Raw genomic sequence first — 16,994 nt, 5'->3', positions numbered from 1 at the left:
CCGTGCAAGACCCCACCAAGAAGCTCAGTGTGACCTTGAGAAGCTCTGCGGCCTGTGCCAAGGTAAACATCTACAGGTCCTTCACGAGGTCAACGACAGGCGGCCTAGACCTTCAAACCGCGACGACAGTCAACAGGCGAGCCCCACTACTGAGGTACTGTACGTCGACCGCCCACCAGAAGGCAACAGAGTCCTACTCAAAGTCGTCCATGTCGTTCTTCGCCACGGCAACCGTACCCTGACAACCTACGCCGCAGGTGTCAAACTCAAGGCCCGGGGAGCAGATACGGCCCGCCACATCATTTTATGTGGCCCGCGAAGACAAACTGTGCATCAAATTAGTATGTCATTACTAGAATTGCAAATTGTCTTCACTTTTAATAATAACTTTTTTTTAAATATTTGACCAGTTTTTACTCATCTGATTTGAAAACGAGTTATTTGTCAGTTTGTTTTGCAGCTTTTACTGTCTATAATATGAGGTGCTCACACATTTATTTGGGTTGACAGTCATAATGGCCCTCTGAAAGAAGCTATGACTACAATGCGGCCCGGAAAAAAAAAGAGCTTGACACCCCTAACCTACGCCATCCTGGACGACGGCTCAGAAAGAACAATGCTGCTCTCAGCAGCTGCCCAAGAGCTTGGCATGAGAGGAGCGAGGGAGGACCTCCGACTGCGGACCATCCGGCAGGACGTCCAGACCCAAAGACCAGCTTCAAAGTCTCCAAGGCCTTCACAGCAGCACGCCTTGGCCTGGCCGACCAGTCCTACCCGACAGACCAACTCCAGCAGAGGTACTCCGTCTTCTGTCAACACAGTCGTGGCCACTCCAGCAGACACCAGGCAGCATGACACTTGGCCACACCTGCTGCATGCTACCCTCCAGGAGCTGCATGGGGCGGCAGATCCAAACCCACCGCTGAAGATTACCGCAGGGCAGAGATCTTTATCTTCAAGGGATCCCAGTGCGAGAGCTTTCCCGACGAGCTGAGACTCTTGACAGCTGGTAGGCCTGTCCCGTCGAACAGTAGATTGCTGACCTTGTCCTCCGAGATGGACCAAGGCCGACACTCATTTGCGTCGGAGGTCGGCTCCACCATGCTGAAGACCTTAACCAAACAGCGGGACACCCCATAGTGCTGGACTTGAGCCACCCTTCTCCTCGACTCCTCATTAAAGACTTTGACAGCTGTCTGCATCACCTTGGAGTGTTCGCAGAGATACAGCGCTCGTACTGGATCCTGTGTGGGCGAGAAGCAGTACGCCGCTATCAGCATACCTGTCCAGAATGCCGACGCTGGAAAGCCAGACCAGTTGTCCCCAAGATGGCGGATCTGCCACCTGCTCGTCTCCGCCTCTTCAAGCCAGCCTTCTTCTCAACAGGGATGGACTGCTTCGGGCCATTCCAGGTTAAGGTGGGGAGGCGCACAGAGAAGAAGTGGGGCATCATCTTCAAGTGTCTCACCGCCAGAGGGGTACACTTGGACCTTCTCAACACCATCGACGCCGATTCCTTCCTGATGGCCCTTAGGCGGTTCATCGCCCGCCGTGGGACACCTGCAGAGCTGTACTCCAACCAAGGAACCAACCTCCGAGGAGGAGAAAGGGAGTTGCGAGAAGCTCTTGTCTTTTTTGTGAAGGTGGAATTGAGACCATCTTTTCTTTTGGTGTGAGTTTGCACAAAGGTTTTGGCTTGACTTTCAACAATGAGCTTGTTCAAAAGGGTTGCTCTTTTTTTCTCTTACTACCTCTGATATTAAATATGGCTTTTTTCATAGAGAAAATGTAATTTTTTGGGGTTAATATTATTTAGTTGGCCAAACAATACATCCACAAATGTCGCTTCTTTAAAACAAAAACAAACATTCTTTATTGGAAGAATGATCTGAAATCCTACAACAATTGGTTAAAGCTTTATTATTCCTGTTCTATGTGAAGCCAGATAGTGCCAGTCAGGTCTCCTCCTCCTTTGTAGCCACCTAATGAGGGAGTTCAGACAGGGGTGTTTTGTCTTTTTGGTGTTTCTTGCTTTTAAAGGAGGGGTAGTGATAGCGTTTTTTCAACCACTAAAATCATTACTCGAATATGTTTTAGTTTTCTTGTATGAAAGTCAACCCGGAGATTTATGTTTAATGTAAATAAATACCTTTTTTGGACTGAAGAACTATCTCTGCGAGTGCTTTTTGATTTAGTGGGTTGAAGACCTCCTCCTTACGAGCTACTCTTTTATTTTTGTGGTGACAATTTTTGGAATACAAGAGTAGCCATAACAAGTTGAAAAAACTTCACTGAAGACTCCAAGGAAATGAATTCGGAGAGTCCGTGGAGCCAAGCGATCACCCGCGGACAGATGAGGAAGCCGTGAGTAAAAACAGCTGATTGGATTTATGAATTTACAAATGCGCACGAGTCTGCGCAAGAACTCTTATCGCAGGAGGAAAAGGATTATGATGACTGCTATGAACCCAGGATAACTAACCTAAATTATTTCATTAAAGAGGTGGAACCATGGAAAAGAGACATTGCACAGTCAAAGACACAGGACATGTCATTGGACATTTGACAGTGTCAAATGTATCACGCAGCTCAAAGGTATCACGCAGATCAAAGTCTAGCGCTGACTCGTCAGTCTCTTCAGCATTAAAGAAGGCCAAGGCAGATCAGGCTGCTGCACTGGCACGAGCTGCTGCAATGAAAGAAAAACAAACTATTAAAATTGAAATCAAAGATGGAAAAAATGAGTTGGATGCAGACCTTGCTGCATCAGCTGCTAAGATAAAAATACTCCAAAGTGATGATGAGGGGAGCCAGGAGGCTCCAGATGATGCCATGAATGAGTATTATGATTCTCACCATGAACCAGAAACAATGGAAAGCAATGTGGAATTTGTGCAATTAGGTGCCATACCCAAAACCCAACTCCAGCAAACCATCTCAAATCTCAACAGGCCTCCACCTCCCTGCTCACCAGAAATAAAATCTCAATTTAATTTTTGTTTTTTTTTGTGTGTGCTTTGGTTTGTTCTGTGTTTTTTGGTATTGGGGATGTCTTATTTTGGTTTTGATGGTGTTTGAATGAAAGGTTGAATAGGGGGAGGGGCATGTAAGGGACCGCGCCGAAAAGCGCGTGTGCAAGAACATTAAAGAGAAGGAATACATTACACCACCATCTTGTCGTGTCTCAGAAAGAAATGGATATTGAAGCTGCAAACCTAACAAGAATAAGTGTCAATTTTTGCCCATGTGAAGCCCTTCGAGCTTTGTCTGTGATTAAGGGCGATAGAAAGAAACTTGACTTGACTTGCAATGATAACAGCCAGCGAGGCGGGTCACGTGATTTCAGAGAAAGCCAAACTCGAGCTGATGTTGTTGCGCGCCCCTACCAGCAGGAGAGGGCGATGTTTTACCACACGGTTTATTAACACACTGTGCACGCAGCCCAGAGTGACATCATCGCCAGGCTGAACTCCAATTGGCTTAAGTGGGAAGTAGTCGAAGCGCGTCTGCTGTTTTCTGTACTTCCTCGTCCGCCAGTCGGACGAGTCACTCGTCGCAACTTTGACCAAATACCCCTTTTGACTAAAATCGCAAAAAGACAACTTGATGCTTGGAATGAATTTACTTGTATTCTTTGTTGCGGCCGTGCAAATTTACAGCGTGGCACCTGGTAAGTTTACTTTGCTTACAACTCAGTTTATTATCCTCAAGATTGACGCTCTTGATTTTGAACTGACGCATTTATTATTATTTTGTTTGGTTTCATTTTCTTCACATGCTGCTGCGTCATGAGCGGAAAATTCCTTCGTTTTCTCATAGTTAGACGGGAACACAATGCTTTGATTATAACTTTTGGAATATTTAGTTAGTAAAGTTGAAAAACTTAAAAGTGACACAAAGAAAGGTGGTGTATACCTGCATGAATATCCATTTGGTTAATGATGGAAAAGCTCATGTACAGTAATGAAATGTTTGACAGTAGAGTCTTTGCAATTGATAATGAACATTTCACGGTAACGGCAATAAAGTTGTATCTAAACTTTCATAATAAAAAAAAACATTGTATTGCCTCCTGAATAGACAATATATGATCAATTACGTAATTGGAAAAGTTTTTGGGCAAATTAAAAAGAATGGCAAAAGTTATGTAATTATATTTCTTTCATAAGTGGATTTAAATCGCTGATGAGGGGCATCGCGCTGGAATCTAACGTATTTATCAACAACCAGCAGAAAACAAACAATTGTCACTGACAAGTTTGAGCGAAAGAATGCGCTTGGATAAACATGAACTCCAACATGTCAAGTGCTGAAATGTTCAAACTGCAGACAGAATCATTGAAAATATGAATTGCACAAGATTTCTTAATGTAAAAACAAAGCAAGATCATGGGTGTCATTTTTGTGTTTGTCTTTCAGTCATTCACACGCTCAATTATTTCGACACCACCTCTCAAGTTGCAAAGCTACCAGAGCACTTGGCGGTGGCGTATGTTGACGGCGTTCAGATTCAGCAGTTTGACAGCAACCACAGGGAAACGAAAGTGAAACATGACTGGGTGAACAAAATCACAGAAGATGATCCGCACTTCTGGGAGATAGAGACAGCGATCAATATTCAGAATGAGCAGATCATGAAACGCAACATTGAAATCGCTAAAAAGCGCTTCAACCAAACTGGAGGTTTGTTTACGTCCGAGCGTCCGCTCGTAAAATTCATTTCATGTGCTGGTACACTTTTTTTTCTTCCCGACTAATAAACAGACGTGTCGCTGCTGGCTTCTCTCTGATTATCATCACTGAATCAGGTGTGCGATTCTTTCAGGTGTTCACATGCTTCAGCGCATAAACGGCTGTGAATGGGACGATGAGACTGGGGAGGTTAATGGTTGGGTGCACTACCGTTACGATGGAGAAGACTTCCTATCATTTGAGGCAAATACGATGACATGGATCGCAGCACATCCACAAGCTTTCATCAGCAAATTAAAGTGGGACCAAATCGAGGGGTACAATGAAGCCCAAAAGAATTACTACACTGAGGAGTGTCCTTCTGATTTGAAGAAGCATGTGAGCAACGGGAGGGACTTCCTGACGAGAACCGGTACGTTGCGCTCTCACACCTTCTCTCAACCCTGCACTCTCTTTCCTCCCTTCACATTCTCTCCATCTTTGCCCCCGCGTGCAGAGCTTCCCAAGGTGTCTCTCCTGCAGAAGACGCCTTCCTCTCCGGTCACCTGCCACGCCACGGGTTTCTACCCCATTACATCGTCCCTCTTTTGGAGGAAGAACGGCGAGGAGATCCACGAGGACGTGGAGATGGGGGAGACCCTCCCCAACCACGACGGAACCTTCCAGACCTCGGTCGACCTGAAAGTGGAGGTGACGCCCGCCGCCGAGCGGGAGTACGAATGCGTGTTCCAGCTGGCCGGCGTCTCGGAAGACATCGTCATCAAGCTGGACGCCGGAAGCATCCTGACCAACCAGGGTGAGCGCTCAGTTTGGCGCGGCTCAGACACGTCCGATTGGCTGTGGGCTCTCGCGGGTCATTGACGTGTCTCTCTTTGCGCTTTGCCGTGTGAAGAAGAGCAAGACTGGAAGAAGGCAGTGGCCATCCCGTTGGTGGTCCTCGCTCTGGTGGCGGTGGTGGTGGTGGTGATGTTCATTGCCAAGCGTCTCAAAAGCAAACAAGGTGAGCGACACAAATGTTTGCTCCGTCAGGAACATCCAAAGAGAACATTGTTTGTGACCACTCCTAATCTCTTCTTGCGTCTCTTTCATTTCAGCCAAATACTCTCAAGCTTGTAAGTAAAACGTTTTCTGCTTCCTTTGCGCCACAAGGCAGCCATGTCAAGATTTGATTCAAACCTAAAGTGTCAATGCCGGAAAATGTCAGCTGCGTACACTGATGCCCTGAGATATGTTCGCAAATGCTTTTTTTCCATTGAAAGGAATGGAATGACATTCATCAAAATTGTCATCTTGTGTAATTTAACCTCTCTGGCTTTTAGCTGTTTCCACCGATTCTGAGACTGTTTCCGGGTGAGAGGCAGCAGCGGTCACCTGGTAAGTTAGCTCATGCTGACTACACGTGGTCTTCGGATTCTGGAGGTGGGTTAGGGAACATTTGGATTCTTGTTGACTATTTTGCTCTGCTCTTCTTTCTTCAGGTGTCGGAATTCTTTCAGAGGACTTTCTCATCACAACACAGATGTTTTTTTCTTTTTCAAATCAACGATAATTATGTTTCTGTTAAATCAAGTTTTTGGGTGGTTTTGACGACGATAGCGACAGGCTTCATTGTTGTTTGATCGTATTTCCTATTTTGAAATGCCGTTTGATCCCAGGTCTTCATCTAATAAACTAACACGTTTCTCAGAATGTGAGGTTCTTGACTGCCCTTATTTGCGGCTAAACCTATTCAACGATCAATGCCCAACGTGGAACTGCAAAACGGAGTGTGCGCTACTCGACTGCGACCAACAGAGGCGCTGTCGAATCACGCTCAACAGGTTGGCTGTCTTAAGAAGTTCAGCATGACGATGACGATGGGAGGTGAAGGAAAATTGTTGCCGCTGCGTTTGGAATTTTGCTCTCTCGGAGAGAAAAAAGCAGTTGTCAATTTTTGTCATTGTTGAAATCAAGTGAATGTCAATCAATTGTGTCAATAAAACACTATATACAGGACTGTCTCAGAGAATTAGAATCTTCTGATAAAGTTCTTTATTTTCTGTAATGCAATTAAAAAAACAAAAATGTCATACATTCTGGATTCATTATAAATCAACTGAAATATTGCAAGCGTTTGATTTTAATATTGCCGATTATGGCATACAGTTTAAGTAAACTCAAATATCCTATCTCAAAATATTAGAATATTTCCTCAGACCAAGTAAAAAAAACAGATTTATAACAGCACAACAAAATCAAACCTTTGAAAATGTCCATTAATGCACTCAATACTTGGTTGGGAATGTTTTTGCACGGATTTCTGCATCAATGCGGCGCTTAAGAAAACTCAAATATCCTATCTCAAAATATTACAATATTTCCTCAGACCAAGTAAAAAAAAAAAAGATTTATAACTTGACTTGCAATGATAACAGCCAGCGAGGCGGGTCACGTGATTTCAGAGAAAGCCAAACTCGAGCTGATGTTGTTGCGCGCCCCTACCAGCAGGAGAAGGCGATGTTCTACCACACGGTTTATTAACTTACTGGGCACGCAGCTCAGAGTGACATCATCGCCAGGCTGAACTCTGATTGGTTTAAGTGGGAGGAATTCACCAGATACGGGTTTGGCAAGAACGAGGAAATAGGGCGCAAGAAGCCTGCCAATCCTCCGCCATTTCAGGACTGAGAGCTGAAATGCAAAATGGCCAACCCAAGTGGAAAGTCCCTTGTTTGTTCACTTTGGTTTTGTACAATTAAATTAATCAAGTCAGTGGTTACCACCGTATGGAAGTCGCATCATGAAAGTTGATTTCTGGATGAATTTGAGCCCTTAAAAACCTTTTAAAACTCTTTTATCAAGCAATTTATCATAATGAAATACATTTTAAAAATATATCAGTAAAATAGATTAGGTAAATAATAAAATTGTGATGATATAAATATTTTTAAAATGTATTACGGTTTTTTTTCATTATTCAGATTGAGTAAATTCACACATACCCTGTCTCGATTTTAAAGATTGTTTGCAGGACATTTAAATGTTAGCATTCATTTATGGGGGTTTTTGTTGGCGTTGTTACTGATACGCTTGCAATAAAACGCTTTGCTGATTTGTCTTGCAAGTGGAGAGCCACAACAACATCGACAGCTTGTTGAGCTGTTGTTGACTCATCTAAATTCATCAAATACTTCTGAAAACATGTCACAAAACGAGCGTCTCGACACGTTTCAAGCTTTCCTGGCTTGGCTTGCTTCGGATTCGTTTCGTTTCTACTTGAGGAGCAACTATGCAGGTTAGAGGTCGTTGTTTTAAAAACCAGGCGTTGCTCTGTTTTGTTCGCGTCATCGAAACTTTAGTTTTAAAAAAAAGCTCAAGTTGGTCCTGAGGAGGATGGAAAAAGCGTGGCTCCATAGCGCCATCTTGTGCTCTGCTCAAAGTTTGCGTTCTCGGAGCACATTTGAGTTTGAAAACGGCCTTTTGTATGGTCTGGCAGCATCAATATACTTTTTCTGGGAGTGTTTTGACCAAGTGTAGCAAATTTGAACAGGTTCCTCCAGCCCCAAGCAAAGTTACAGGGAAAACAGGCCATATTTGATCCCTCTTGTATTCAGCACCGTTTAAAACGGGGTTTAAAGTATAAGTTTGTCTCAGGCATTAAATCTAAAGATGTATATGTAAGTGTTGAGTTTCATTTGTTGTTGTTTCTGAAGGCGCTGTCTCTGGGGATGGTTCCAAGCGTTCTTGTTCAGCTGTCACTCGTGCTTCCGCGCCCCGCTTATCTAGTACCTCGACAGAGTCGGGTCAAAAGTGTGCAACTCCCAAAAACTATTTGAACCTGAAAAATATATCTAAATCTGAGAAAGCAAGACTTGAACCTGGAAAAAAAAGAGATGTGAATTTGAAAATATAAAACAGGCAACCTATAAAAAGACTTCAAATCTTTAAAAATAAATGGAGGTGAAACCTGAAAATAATAAGCATTTTTTATAACTTTCACGTTGCAAGCTCAACAGATTATTTTCAGTTTTAAGTTTTATTTTCACTCTCTCCACCACAGCACCGTCGATGGTCAGCGGCAGGTGTTGGGTGTGACCCTTCCGGAAGTCAACAACAATCTCCTTGATCTTGTCGACGTTCAGCAGGAGATTGTTGTCCCTGTGCCTTACAATGTCGGCAGCGGACAGTATGAAGCCAAATAAATTAAGGTGGCACTTATAGAGTCATTGCACCCCAATCACGCTGATAAGATGCCAAAGGTTTTTCAGCGAAAATGGGATGAATATTGCCAACAATCATCCCACTTTGTGAATGCTACTTCAGTCAATCAGCAAGCATTGTAAGCATCATATAAAGCAGCGTACCAAATTGCTCAGTGCAAGAAAAAAAACACCATTGCAGAAGAGCAAGCCGTGGATATGGTCTCCATCATGCTGCCTCATTTTGAGCACAAATTGTTTTATTCATTTTTGTAAGTTAAAATGTTGTATACATTGAGCTCCTGAGTTAATGTTGCTGATTACTTTGAATTGAACATTATTTATTGCTGTTATTTAATTTAATATGATGTATGTTTATTATTATTTTATTGTATTTTTTCCAGCACAAAATGGCAGTTGGTCAAGAATGTTTATAGTTTAAATAATTATAATTTATTTTTAATTTCAAGCAGTGATGCACATTGAATCTGTTCTGTTACAGACTAAAAACCCATGTTCATTATGGCGTTGAGAGAGCAGCATGTTTGGGTACCATGAACAAACTGCTTTTATGTGATTGGCCTTTTGATTAGTGCGCGCGGCTGCTGCTGTTCATTCCTTTACCGACTTTGCATTTCGACTTTTTTCTCTCATTCGGTATAATGGAATGTTTTGGTAGAAGCACGTTTGTAAAACGTGAGTGTCTTTGACTGACAGAAGTGTCCGTTTAGAAGTGGTTGCAAACTAGAACTTTATTGGTGCCTCACCACTGTCAAACAGAAACGCGCCTTCCTATTGGTGAAGTCATCCGCAAAAGCACCGCCTTCACGTCGCTTATTGGCGGCTCGGCCCGTCTATCTTCTGTGATCTCAGCTGCCTTCCGACGAATGAGCAAAAGGTGGGCGGAGTTTCGCAGGAGGACATTTCCTCGTTGCTTTCACGCAGGTTAGCGTTTCGAAACTAGTGGCTTCGAGAAAGAGAAGGCCAGCAAAGTGTGGCCTTGGCGAGTGTCAAGATGAAAAGATCGCCAAAGGTCTAGACCAGCTGATATGAACGAGAAGGGGCGAGCCCATAACAAAGTGGAACGAAGTCTGGTGAAATAATCGAGCCGAAGCTGGTGCTGCTGCTTGCGGGGCGATGAGCCTGGACGTGTTGTGCGATTCGGATGTCGGGCGATTCTTTGCCGACAATCTGCTAACCAGCGAAGATTGGGGTGAGGCGCTTGCTACGATTTGCTATTGGACGCCTCCCTTGTGTCCCGCATCAATTTGGATTATCTCACGCACCACCCCCATCCCCGATTCATTTTCATCGATGTCATAACACTTGTCTTGAACGCGGCCTTAACGTGACGTCACGTGTGTGTTGCACGCGTCCTCGGGCTTCCTGCTCCAATCCGGATACGAGGCAAAAACATTTTGTTTTAAATGAGTCGTTATGAAATAAACTACGATGAATGCCGAGCGGCCAGACCATGTACATGCACAATTTTAAAACAAAGATGACCTACAAAATAGAGGTGATAACAGTGGTGATTAAAGTGGCAGTAACGTATCAAGCGGACCCCAGCTGAGCCTGCCCACAAAGAGCCCAATCCTGCAAAGAATTGCATTGAAATTGTTTTATTTAATTAACGCCCAAAATTTTTGAATAAGATTTAACGTCAAAATCTGTTCATCACAAATTACAGGTGTTGCCCCTCCCCCAAGAAAAATTAGATTAACAAAATCCGTCAGGTGCCAATTTGTGAATATGTGGGGGTTCCCAGTATATATTTTGCAAAGTGTTTCAAAAGGTGGGCTTGTTTCTTTAATGAATGTGTTGTGTCTGTGTTAGATGCATGTTTGTATCGCTGCGATGGCGTGGAAGACGGCGACGGGCATCTTGGTCTGGCGTCCGAGTACCACACTTTGGTATGTCGCCGGTCTTACCGGTTACGTGACCTTCAATACACATACTCATGTTCATACACGGTGTGTGACTTCTTGTTCTGTTTTCCCTGCACCAGTTGGACGATGAGCTGACGCCGAATGGCAAGGCACCTTCGTTTCCGTGGCAGCGTTTGCACGACAACCCGCTTGCAGGTGAGGAACCTTCTTGCCTGCCACGTCTATGCGTAATTGATACGTGTGATGTTAAAAAAAAAAATTGTGGCAGGTGGTGCCATGACGTGCAGCAATGTCCAAAGTGACACGGATGAGCCCATGGAGCTGCGTAAGTTGTTTTGGATTAGTGTTGCAAATGTCACGGCAACGCCTGGCTGACTGTTGTCACGGCAATGCGAATTTGACAGCTTGGGTTGCCTCGGTAATGCCCCCCCGACACACTTTGTCCGTCACAGCGAACCCTGGGTTGTCGTGGCAATTCGTGTTTACGGCTCTGGCCTTCCTTGGTGACTATGACAACGCGTGTGCGCACAGTGTTTCAGGTGAAAGCCGAGCCGGCGTCCCCCGCGTCCTCCAGCGAGGCAGAATGGTCGCCTCCTGAGCTAGCAGTGCCTGTGTTGGCACCGGCGGTGCCTGCAGATCGTCCGCCGGTGGGTGCGACAACCCTTTGGCAGGCTGTCTGACTGTCTCTCCGTCCGTCTCACTCGCACTTGTTTTCCTGCAGGTTCCTGTGAAAGGTGAAAACCCGCCCACGCCTCCCTATGCGTTTGGAGACGTGATGTCCCCCCCGACAGAGGCCGGCGAGCCGGCCGCGGCGGTGACCATTCTGGCAGCGGCGGGGTCGAGGACGACGGCGCGGTTTCCCGCTGTGGTGCCGTCCATCCAAACGCCGGCAACAGGTGCTGTTGATGATGTCATCCGGCAAACGGGGGCAATTAAAAATCCAGAAAAAGTGACAAGTTGTTAGGTCGGGAGAAATAAGTTCCCGTTTTTGCTTGCTTTGGCTCAGCGATGGCGCAACTGCGGCTCCTATCGATGGCATCTCAAAGCTCTGGAAAGGCCAAACAATGCATCCATCAATCCATGCGGGTTTCCATCGGTTGCGTGCCATACGATTCAACAATACAAGCTCTTTTGAGTGCCAGCAAACCGAGTGCAATCGGGATGTCTTGAAGGTCGCCAAGGTGGCCGTCTTTCATACGGAATCTCCTTCTGCGTCCAGTGGTTCCGGCGCTGAAGACAGCCATCCTGGCCTCCAGACCCCCCATTCAGCCCCGTCCCCTGTGCCTGGCCGCCCTACCTGTCCCTCGGACACCCACCAAGACCCTCCTCCTGCGTGGTCTTCCCGCCATGGAACCCGGTGAGACTACAGACAACCATAAAAGGCGAGCCGACAACACGGGTTGTCTCGGAGCGGCGCGAACACCAGGGCGCGTGGTTGGTCGATTCCCCAACGATAGGCGCCGGCGGACTTTTCGAGGTTACATTTGGTTGCGCGAGCAATTAGAAAGGCTGGTTGTTGTGGGGGCAATGGTTGCGCACTCGTGAAAAGGACACAAAACGCGCCCAGGGGTTCCAAATCCAGCCCAAATTGATGGGGAAGTCCCGGTTGTGCTTGCGACATATTTCTAGTGGTTTGCTTGACGCCGGCCCCCGCCACGGTCAAGATGGAGCCTGCTGCCGCCACCACCACCAAGCCCATTGTCCCAGCGACTGCCGCCTTGCCCAGCAATGGCTGCAACGACGTTGACGTGAGTGGCGCCAAATAATCCTGGGGAAAATTGGGGCCGCAACATGGTTAAAAAGGCCATCTTGTTGTGGCGGTGTCGCAGATGAAAGTTCTGAAGCGACAGCAGAGGATGATCAAGAACCGCGAATCGGCCTGTCAGTCACGCAAGAAGAAGAAGGAGTACGTGCACAACCTGGAGTTTCAGCTGAAGGAAGCGCAACAGGAGAACCAGCGGCTCCGCCGCGAGAACCAGCAGCTCCGGGAAAGGCTGGAGGCCGGCCAGGTACGCCGCCGCTTCCGCCAAGCCAGAAAAGGGGCAAGGATTAACGCAAGTTGCCATTCGTGTGTGTGTGGCGCAGGGCGGCGAGTCTCCCGGCAGCAGACGAGCCGTCTGCGTCATGGCCATCCTTCTCTTCATGACATTCAGCTTTGGGCCAGCCAGGTAATGCAGGAGCTAATGTTGCCTTGCCGATGCACCGTTTTTTATTGCCACTTGGTTGGATACAGCTCAAAGTTTGTCCCACAGTATCTTGGACAGGAGGAGGACGGCGGGCTTTGGGGACGGCGCCAGGTCGTTTACGGGTCGGCGGCTCCTGGAGATGCAACCAGCAACGCAGCCGGAAGTCGCCGTGGCGGATGACGATGGGGAGGCGGAAACGTTTGCGACGGAATCTTTTCCGTTCAGGTGACGCTTGACACCCACCACCTCCTAACACACACAATGCTAACGCCACACGTCCAACTTTGACTTTGCAGGAACACTAGCTCAGCTTTCGGTGTGGCCAAAGAGGAGAGCAATCTGCTGCAGCGCCTGGAACGATACTTCAGCCACGCCCACTGTCCGCAGTTCAACCGCTCAGAGTCGCTAAGGTTAGCCACGCCCACTGCCCGCTGTTCAGAGTCGCTTAGGTTGAACAGCGCATCCCGCGGAGAAGGGCAGACGACTTTTGAGCCCTTCTGCGGGAATATTGTATGAGTTGCACCGCCACGCCAGGCCACGGTCAAGTTTGTGCAGCCTACGTTGGGCTAAATGTTGTTTTGCTTTGGTCGCAGGTTGGCGGCGGAACTTCGCGGTTGGGTTCAGCGGCATCAGATCAATCACAAGAAGTCTGGTGGGAAAGCCAAGATGGCCAAGAAGGCCAAGATGGCTCAGGTGGGTGACTTTGTGTCGGACGCCGACAGGTGAACACATGACATCTGACGTGCGTGCGTGCACAGCAGCAGCGGGCCCAGCTGAGGAAGGCCAACGTGTCCCGATACCTGCCAATCCAGACGCACCGCTCCATCCAGAGGTGGGAAGACGAGCCACCTTCCCGTTTGCTGGTTGACCTTTGACCCTCCCTACCCTCCCTCCCAGTCAACTACAGGTGCTTCCTGGGCCCGAGGTGACCTACGGCGACTTCCTGGATGCCATCGACCGACGTGAGGACACCTTCTACGTGGTGTCTTTCAGACGGGTGGGTGGCCCCTGGCCCGCAGCCCAGCCCCCGCTCGGCCCGCCCACTTTTTCACCTCTGTTGATGGCTTGTACCCACAGGACCACCTGCTGCTGCCTGCCATCAGCCACAACAAGACACGGCGGCCCAAGATGTCGCTCGTCATGCCCGCCATGTCGGTTAACGGTAAGCGCCTCTGTAATGTTGCGCTTTCCATCAGCGAGCGTTGGCTTCGGCAGGAAATGATTTCAAATGACAATGCATGTCAAAATACATTTTGCGCACAAGTATTTATCAATTTAACTTGACACCTTTTGCGCACTCAAAGCCAACTCTGTTACCTTCCTGCTTCAAATGCTCTCGAATGGCTTTAACGATAACTCGTGCCCGTTGACCTCCTCTTTGCCCCGCCCCATCTAGAGAGCGTGTACAACGCGTCGCACGGCTATGAACTCATGATGCAGGTGGACTGCGAGGTAATGAACACCCGCACTGTCCCCATCAAGTCGTCCGCCGTCCCCCCGTCGCTGCGGGACCCGCCCCCGACGTCCCAGCCGCACACCAACCACTCGGCTCTGCGAGATCGCCAGCAGCATCAGCCGCCATCGCCGCGCCCCCGTACCCGCTCCCAATATTTTCTCACCCAGTCGGAGGGCGTGTGAAAAGCGTTGCGTCGGCAGCAAGTGCCGGTGCTTCTTCTTCTACTTGTATTTAAGGTTTGTACATAGTGACGTGTAAATATGACTTTTATGTTTGTCATTTTGACCTTTGAAAGTTTCAATTGTTTTCCCGTTTGGCGCCCATATCGCCTTGTCTGCTCATCACTTTCTGTTTTACCCATGGTTGAATTAAAGCTTGAGCGACCCCCGCTGGTCTCTTGGGTCTTTTTGGCACCAGAAAGGTGATTGCTCAAAGGCTTAGGAATGTGATGTTTGAATTGGATTGATTTTCCCTGCCACTTTGTTGTTACTTGAAATTTGAAAGTGGTAATTATGGAATCCTTGTATTACGTGCGGCATTGCCGTGACATTAAGTGCATAGTGTTTGTAACTGCCATGAGCTGTGAAGTGTCATGTCCAACAAACCCCAAATTCCAAGCTGCCCCTTTCAAGCGAGGTTGCAGGTTCTGACATTGTGGGCGGCCTCGCTGAAACAAGCAGCTAACTTTCAATGATTATTTCATATTGAGCTTCTTTCTGCTTGTTAATTAGTTTACAGTTCAGGGTGTCCCCCGCCGACTCCCCAACAACAAATGCAGCACGTCCCTCGTGAGGAACAGAGCTTCAGAAAATGGATGGACGGACAGAAAGACAAACTTCAATGTACCTAATTCCTTTCAAACATAGTACGATTCCTCGCCGAATATTGAACGTTTTCTGGGCGGCGTATCTTGGCAAAAAATTGGAGCACTGTGAAATGATCAGTGCCAGCAGATTAATTAAAAAAAATCCAAGTATTGTATCAAAATACAAAATGTTTCAAATGTATGCAGGTCCTTTGCAGTGATCAAGGAATGAGACAAAATTAGTCCTAACCAAGTCGGAGAAAGGCCACAGCCAAGCAAGGACATCTGGAAGGACAAAGCTTGGGCGTCTTGGAAACTCTTTAGTGCCCCCCGAGCACGTTAATGAGCTGCCGTCTGGTTCCCGGCGCCAATCAAGCATTTAATTAGGGCTGCAAGTGCTCACTTGGAGGCAGCACACACCAAACTGGATCAAAAGGCTCATTGGTGTGCGTCAGCGGGCCTGTGGGCCACGCCCACCGCTCCCCTTGCGCGGTGGTGGGCCTTTAAAAGGGTCACTGTGCCCAAACTGGAAAACGTCGCTGCGCCAGGCAAAGTCGCTCAAGGTAAGCAAACTGAGCAAGGTGTCCATGTTGCAGAGCTCTGCCTTTTTGATGTTTCCCAGACATGGAGTCCTGTTGCCCCGGATTCCACCATGGTGGGTGGATGACTGACACGGCTATCCAGGGGGGGGCAAAGACCTCAAAAAGGGCAACTTGTGGAAATTACGTGTTTGCGGCTTCAAAATGAGCGGGGCAATTATGCTATGGGGCAAAAAGATGACGACCGTGTAGAAGTGATGGTTTTTGGCTTGAACAGGATTCGTTACTCTGGGCGCATCTCAAGAAATCTAGCGATTCGAGCTTGGACTGGAATTTGCAATTTTATTGCCATGCACCTTTACTGGACTTGACTTGTTGATTTGCTGCATGGGTGTGTTTTGCTTTTGGAGGTGAGGATGTGTCACTGGCTAATGTCCCGCTTTGTGTGCGTGCGCACGTTTCAGATGAAGGGGCACGTGTATCCCGGAGGCTCCCAGCTGGCCCTCTTGTCCCTGACCCTCCTCCTACCGCCGCCCCCCACCGTCACACCACACCCCCGATTTGAGCCGCCCTCCGGGGGGTTCCTGCGGCTGCGCTCGGCGTCCTTCGAGCTCTCCTCTTCTTCCGTGGAGCTTCCTTCTTCTTCCATCTCCGAGGCGTGGCAGGCTTGGCCCGGAGAAGACCCGCAGATCCAGAGGCGGGCGAGGGAGAACGGCGGCGAGGAACGCGGCAACCCATCTGGCGAGGCCCTCACCTCCATCCTGGGCGGGCTCTTGAGCGTCGGCCGAGAGAAAGGCGGCTTTGGCTTTCGCTTTGGCAGGAATTCCCGGGCCCGAGGCCGCGGACCCTGACGCGGCCCGAGCGGGTCACTATATGTGTCAATACGCCACTATTAAACGCATCAAACGTGTCATGTGAACGGCTGTTCCTATTCATTGCTCGACATCTTGTGCTTATGTCGAATCTCAGCTTTTGGTCTTTATAGTTACTAAACAAAGCGAGTCTTTGGATGGTGTCTCCAGCAAAAGTGGGCGAGCCAAAGGAAGCCCTAATTTAAACTGTGTATGTCCCAAAAGATCACGTGACGGATCGATAACAAACGAGGCCTCGGTCGGGATGTTTGGACGAAGTCATTGGTTCCTTCCATCGTTCGTGTCGTTAAGTCGGCAGGTTCGGGAGGCACGCCGTGCATTAGAAACAAATACTTTGAGTGCAGTATGTGAAGGTTTTTGGTCATTTTAAAGGTTTA

General features: G+C 47.8%; 3 protein-coding genes across 7 annotated transcripts; all 3 read left to right on the top strand.

Moving 5' to 3' along the window:
- The first annotated feature begins 3,504 nt into the window (after nt 1-3,504).
- LOC133144604 (H-2 class I histocompatibility antigen, alpha chain-like) lies at nt 3,505-6,381 on the top strand. Its single transcript, XM_061267439.1, has 8 exons — nt 3,505-3,670; nt 4,420-4,683; nt 4,826-5,104; nt 5,189-5,488; nt 5,585-5,692; nt 5,787-5,804; nt 6,012-6,066; nt 6,171-6,381. Exons 1-7 carry the CDS (start codon nt 3,607-3,609, stop codon nt 6,044-6,046), a joined length of 1,068 nt encoding a protein of 355 aa, XP_061123423.1. The 5' UTR covers nt 3,505-3,606; the 3' UTR covers nt 6,047-6,066; nt 6,171-6,381.
- A 3,381-nt stretch (nt 6,382-9,762) lies between these two features.
- atf6b (activating transcription factor 6 beta) lies at nt 9,763-14,789 on the top strand. 5 transcript variants are annotated; one of them, XM_061267434.1, is made up of 17 exons: nt 9,763-10,083; nt 10,707-10,783; nt 10,879-10,954; nt 11,028-11,084; nt 11,291-11,406; nt 11,481-11,655; nt 11,979-12,116; nt 12,389-12,507; nt 12,589-12,768; nt 12,845-12,927; nt 13,012-13,170; nt 13,242-13,355; nt 13,539-13,638; nt 13,710-13,777; nt 13,843-13,942; nt 14,023-14,107; nt 14,342-14,789. In XM_061267434.1, exons 1-17 carry the CDS (start codon nt 10,008-10,010, stop codon nt 14,581-14,583), a joined length of 1,965 nt encoding a protein of 654 aa, XP_061123418.1. In that variant the 5' UTR covers nt 9,763-10,007; the 3' UTR covers nt 14,584-14,789. The 5 variants fall into 5 exon arrangements, with proteins under 5 accessions (XP_061123418.1, XP_061123417.1, XP_061123416.1 ...); XM_061267433.1 differs by having other exon boundaries at nt 13,704-13,777; XM_061267432.1 differs by having other exon boundaries at nt 13,000-13,170.
- On the top strand, nt 14,599-16,664 carry qrfp (pyroglutamylated RFamide peptide). Its single transcript, XM_061267441.1, has 2 exons — nt 14,599-14,637; nt 15,133-16,664. The coding sequence occupies exon 2, from the start codon at nt 16,162-16,164 to the stop codon at nt 16,594-16,596; it is 435 nt and encodes a 144-aa protein (XP_061123425.1). The 5' UTR covers nt 14,599-14,637; nt 15,133-16,161; the 3' UTR covers nt 16,597-16,664.
- Nucleotides 16,665-16,994: the final 330 nt, after the last annotated feature.

Source organism: Syngnathus typhle, linkage group LG20, assembly GCF_033458585.1.
Source record: "Syngnathus typhle isolate RoL2023-S1 ecotype Sweden linkage group LG20, RoL_Styp_1.0, whole genome shotgun sequence".
In the NCBI taxonomy this organism is placed as follows: Eukaryota; Metazoa; Chordata; class Actinopteri; order Syngnathiformes; family Syngnathidae; genus Syngnathus; species Syngnathus typhle.
Note: the sequence above shows the minus strand (reverse complement) of the source record. Positions and strands in the feature narration are given on the sequence as shown.

Bases quoted from the DNA above. Each gene is read 5' to 3' on its own strand.
- LOC133144604 (XM_061267439.1), top strand. From the start codon at position 3,607: ATGCTTGGAATGAATTTACTTGTATTCTTTGTTGCGGCCGTGCAAATT. The intron at 4,684-4,825 runs GTTTGTTTACGT...CGATTCTTTCAG, and splicing joins GCGCTTCAACCAAACTGGAG to GTGTTCACATGCTTCAGCGC. The intron at 5,489-5,584 runs GTGAGCGCTCAG...TGCCGTGTGAAG, and splicing joins AAGCATCCTGACCAACCAGG to AAGAGCAAGACTGGAAGAAG.
- atf6b (XM_061267430.1), top strand. From the start codon at position 10,008: ATGAGCCTGGACGTGTTGTGCGATTCGGATGTCGGGCGATTCTTTGCC. The intron at 10,084-10,706 runs GTGAGGCGCTTG...TGTCTGTGTTAG, and splicing joins GCTAACCAGCGAAGATTGGG to ATGCATGTTTGTATCGCTGC. The intron at 11,085-11,290 runs GTAAGTTGTTTT...GTGTGCGCACAG, and splicing joins GGATGAGCCCATGGAGCTGC to TGTTTCAGGTGAAAGCCGAG.
- qrfp (XM_061267441.1), top strand. From the start codon at position 16,162: ATGTGTCACTGGCTAATGTCCCGCTTTGTGTGCGTGCGCACGTTTCAG.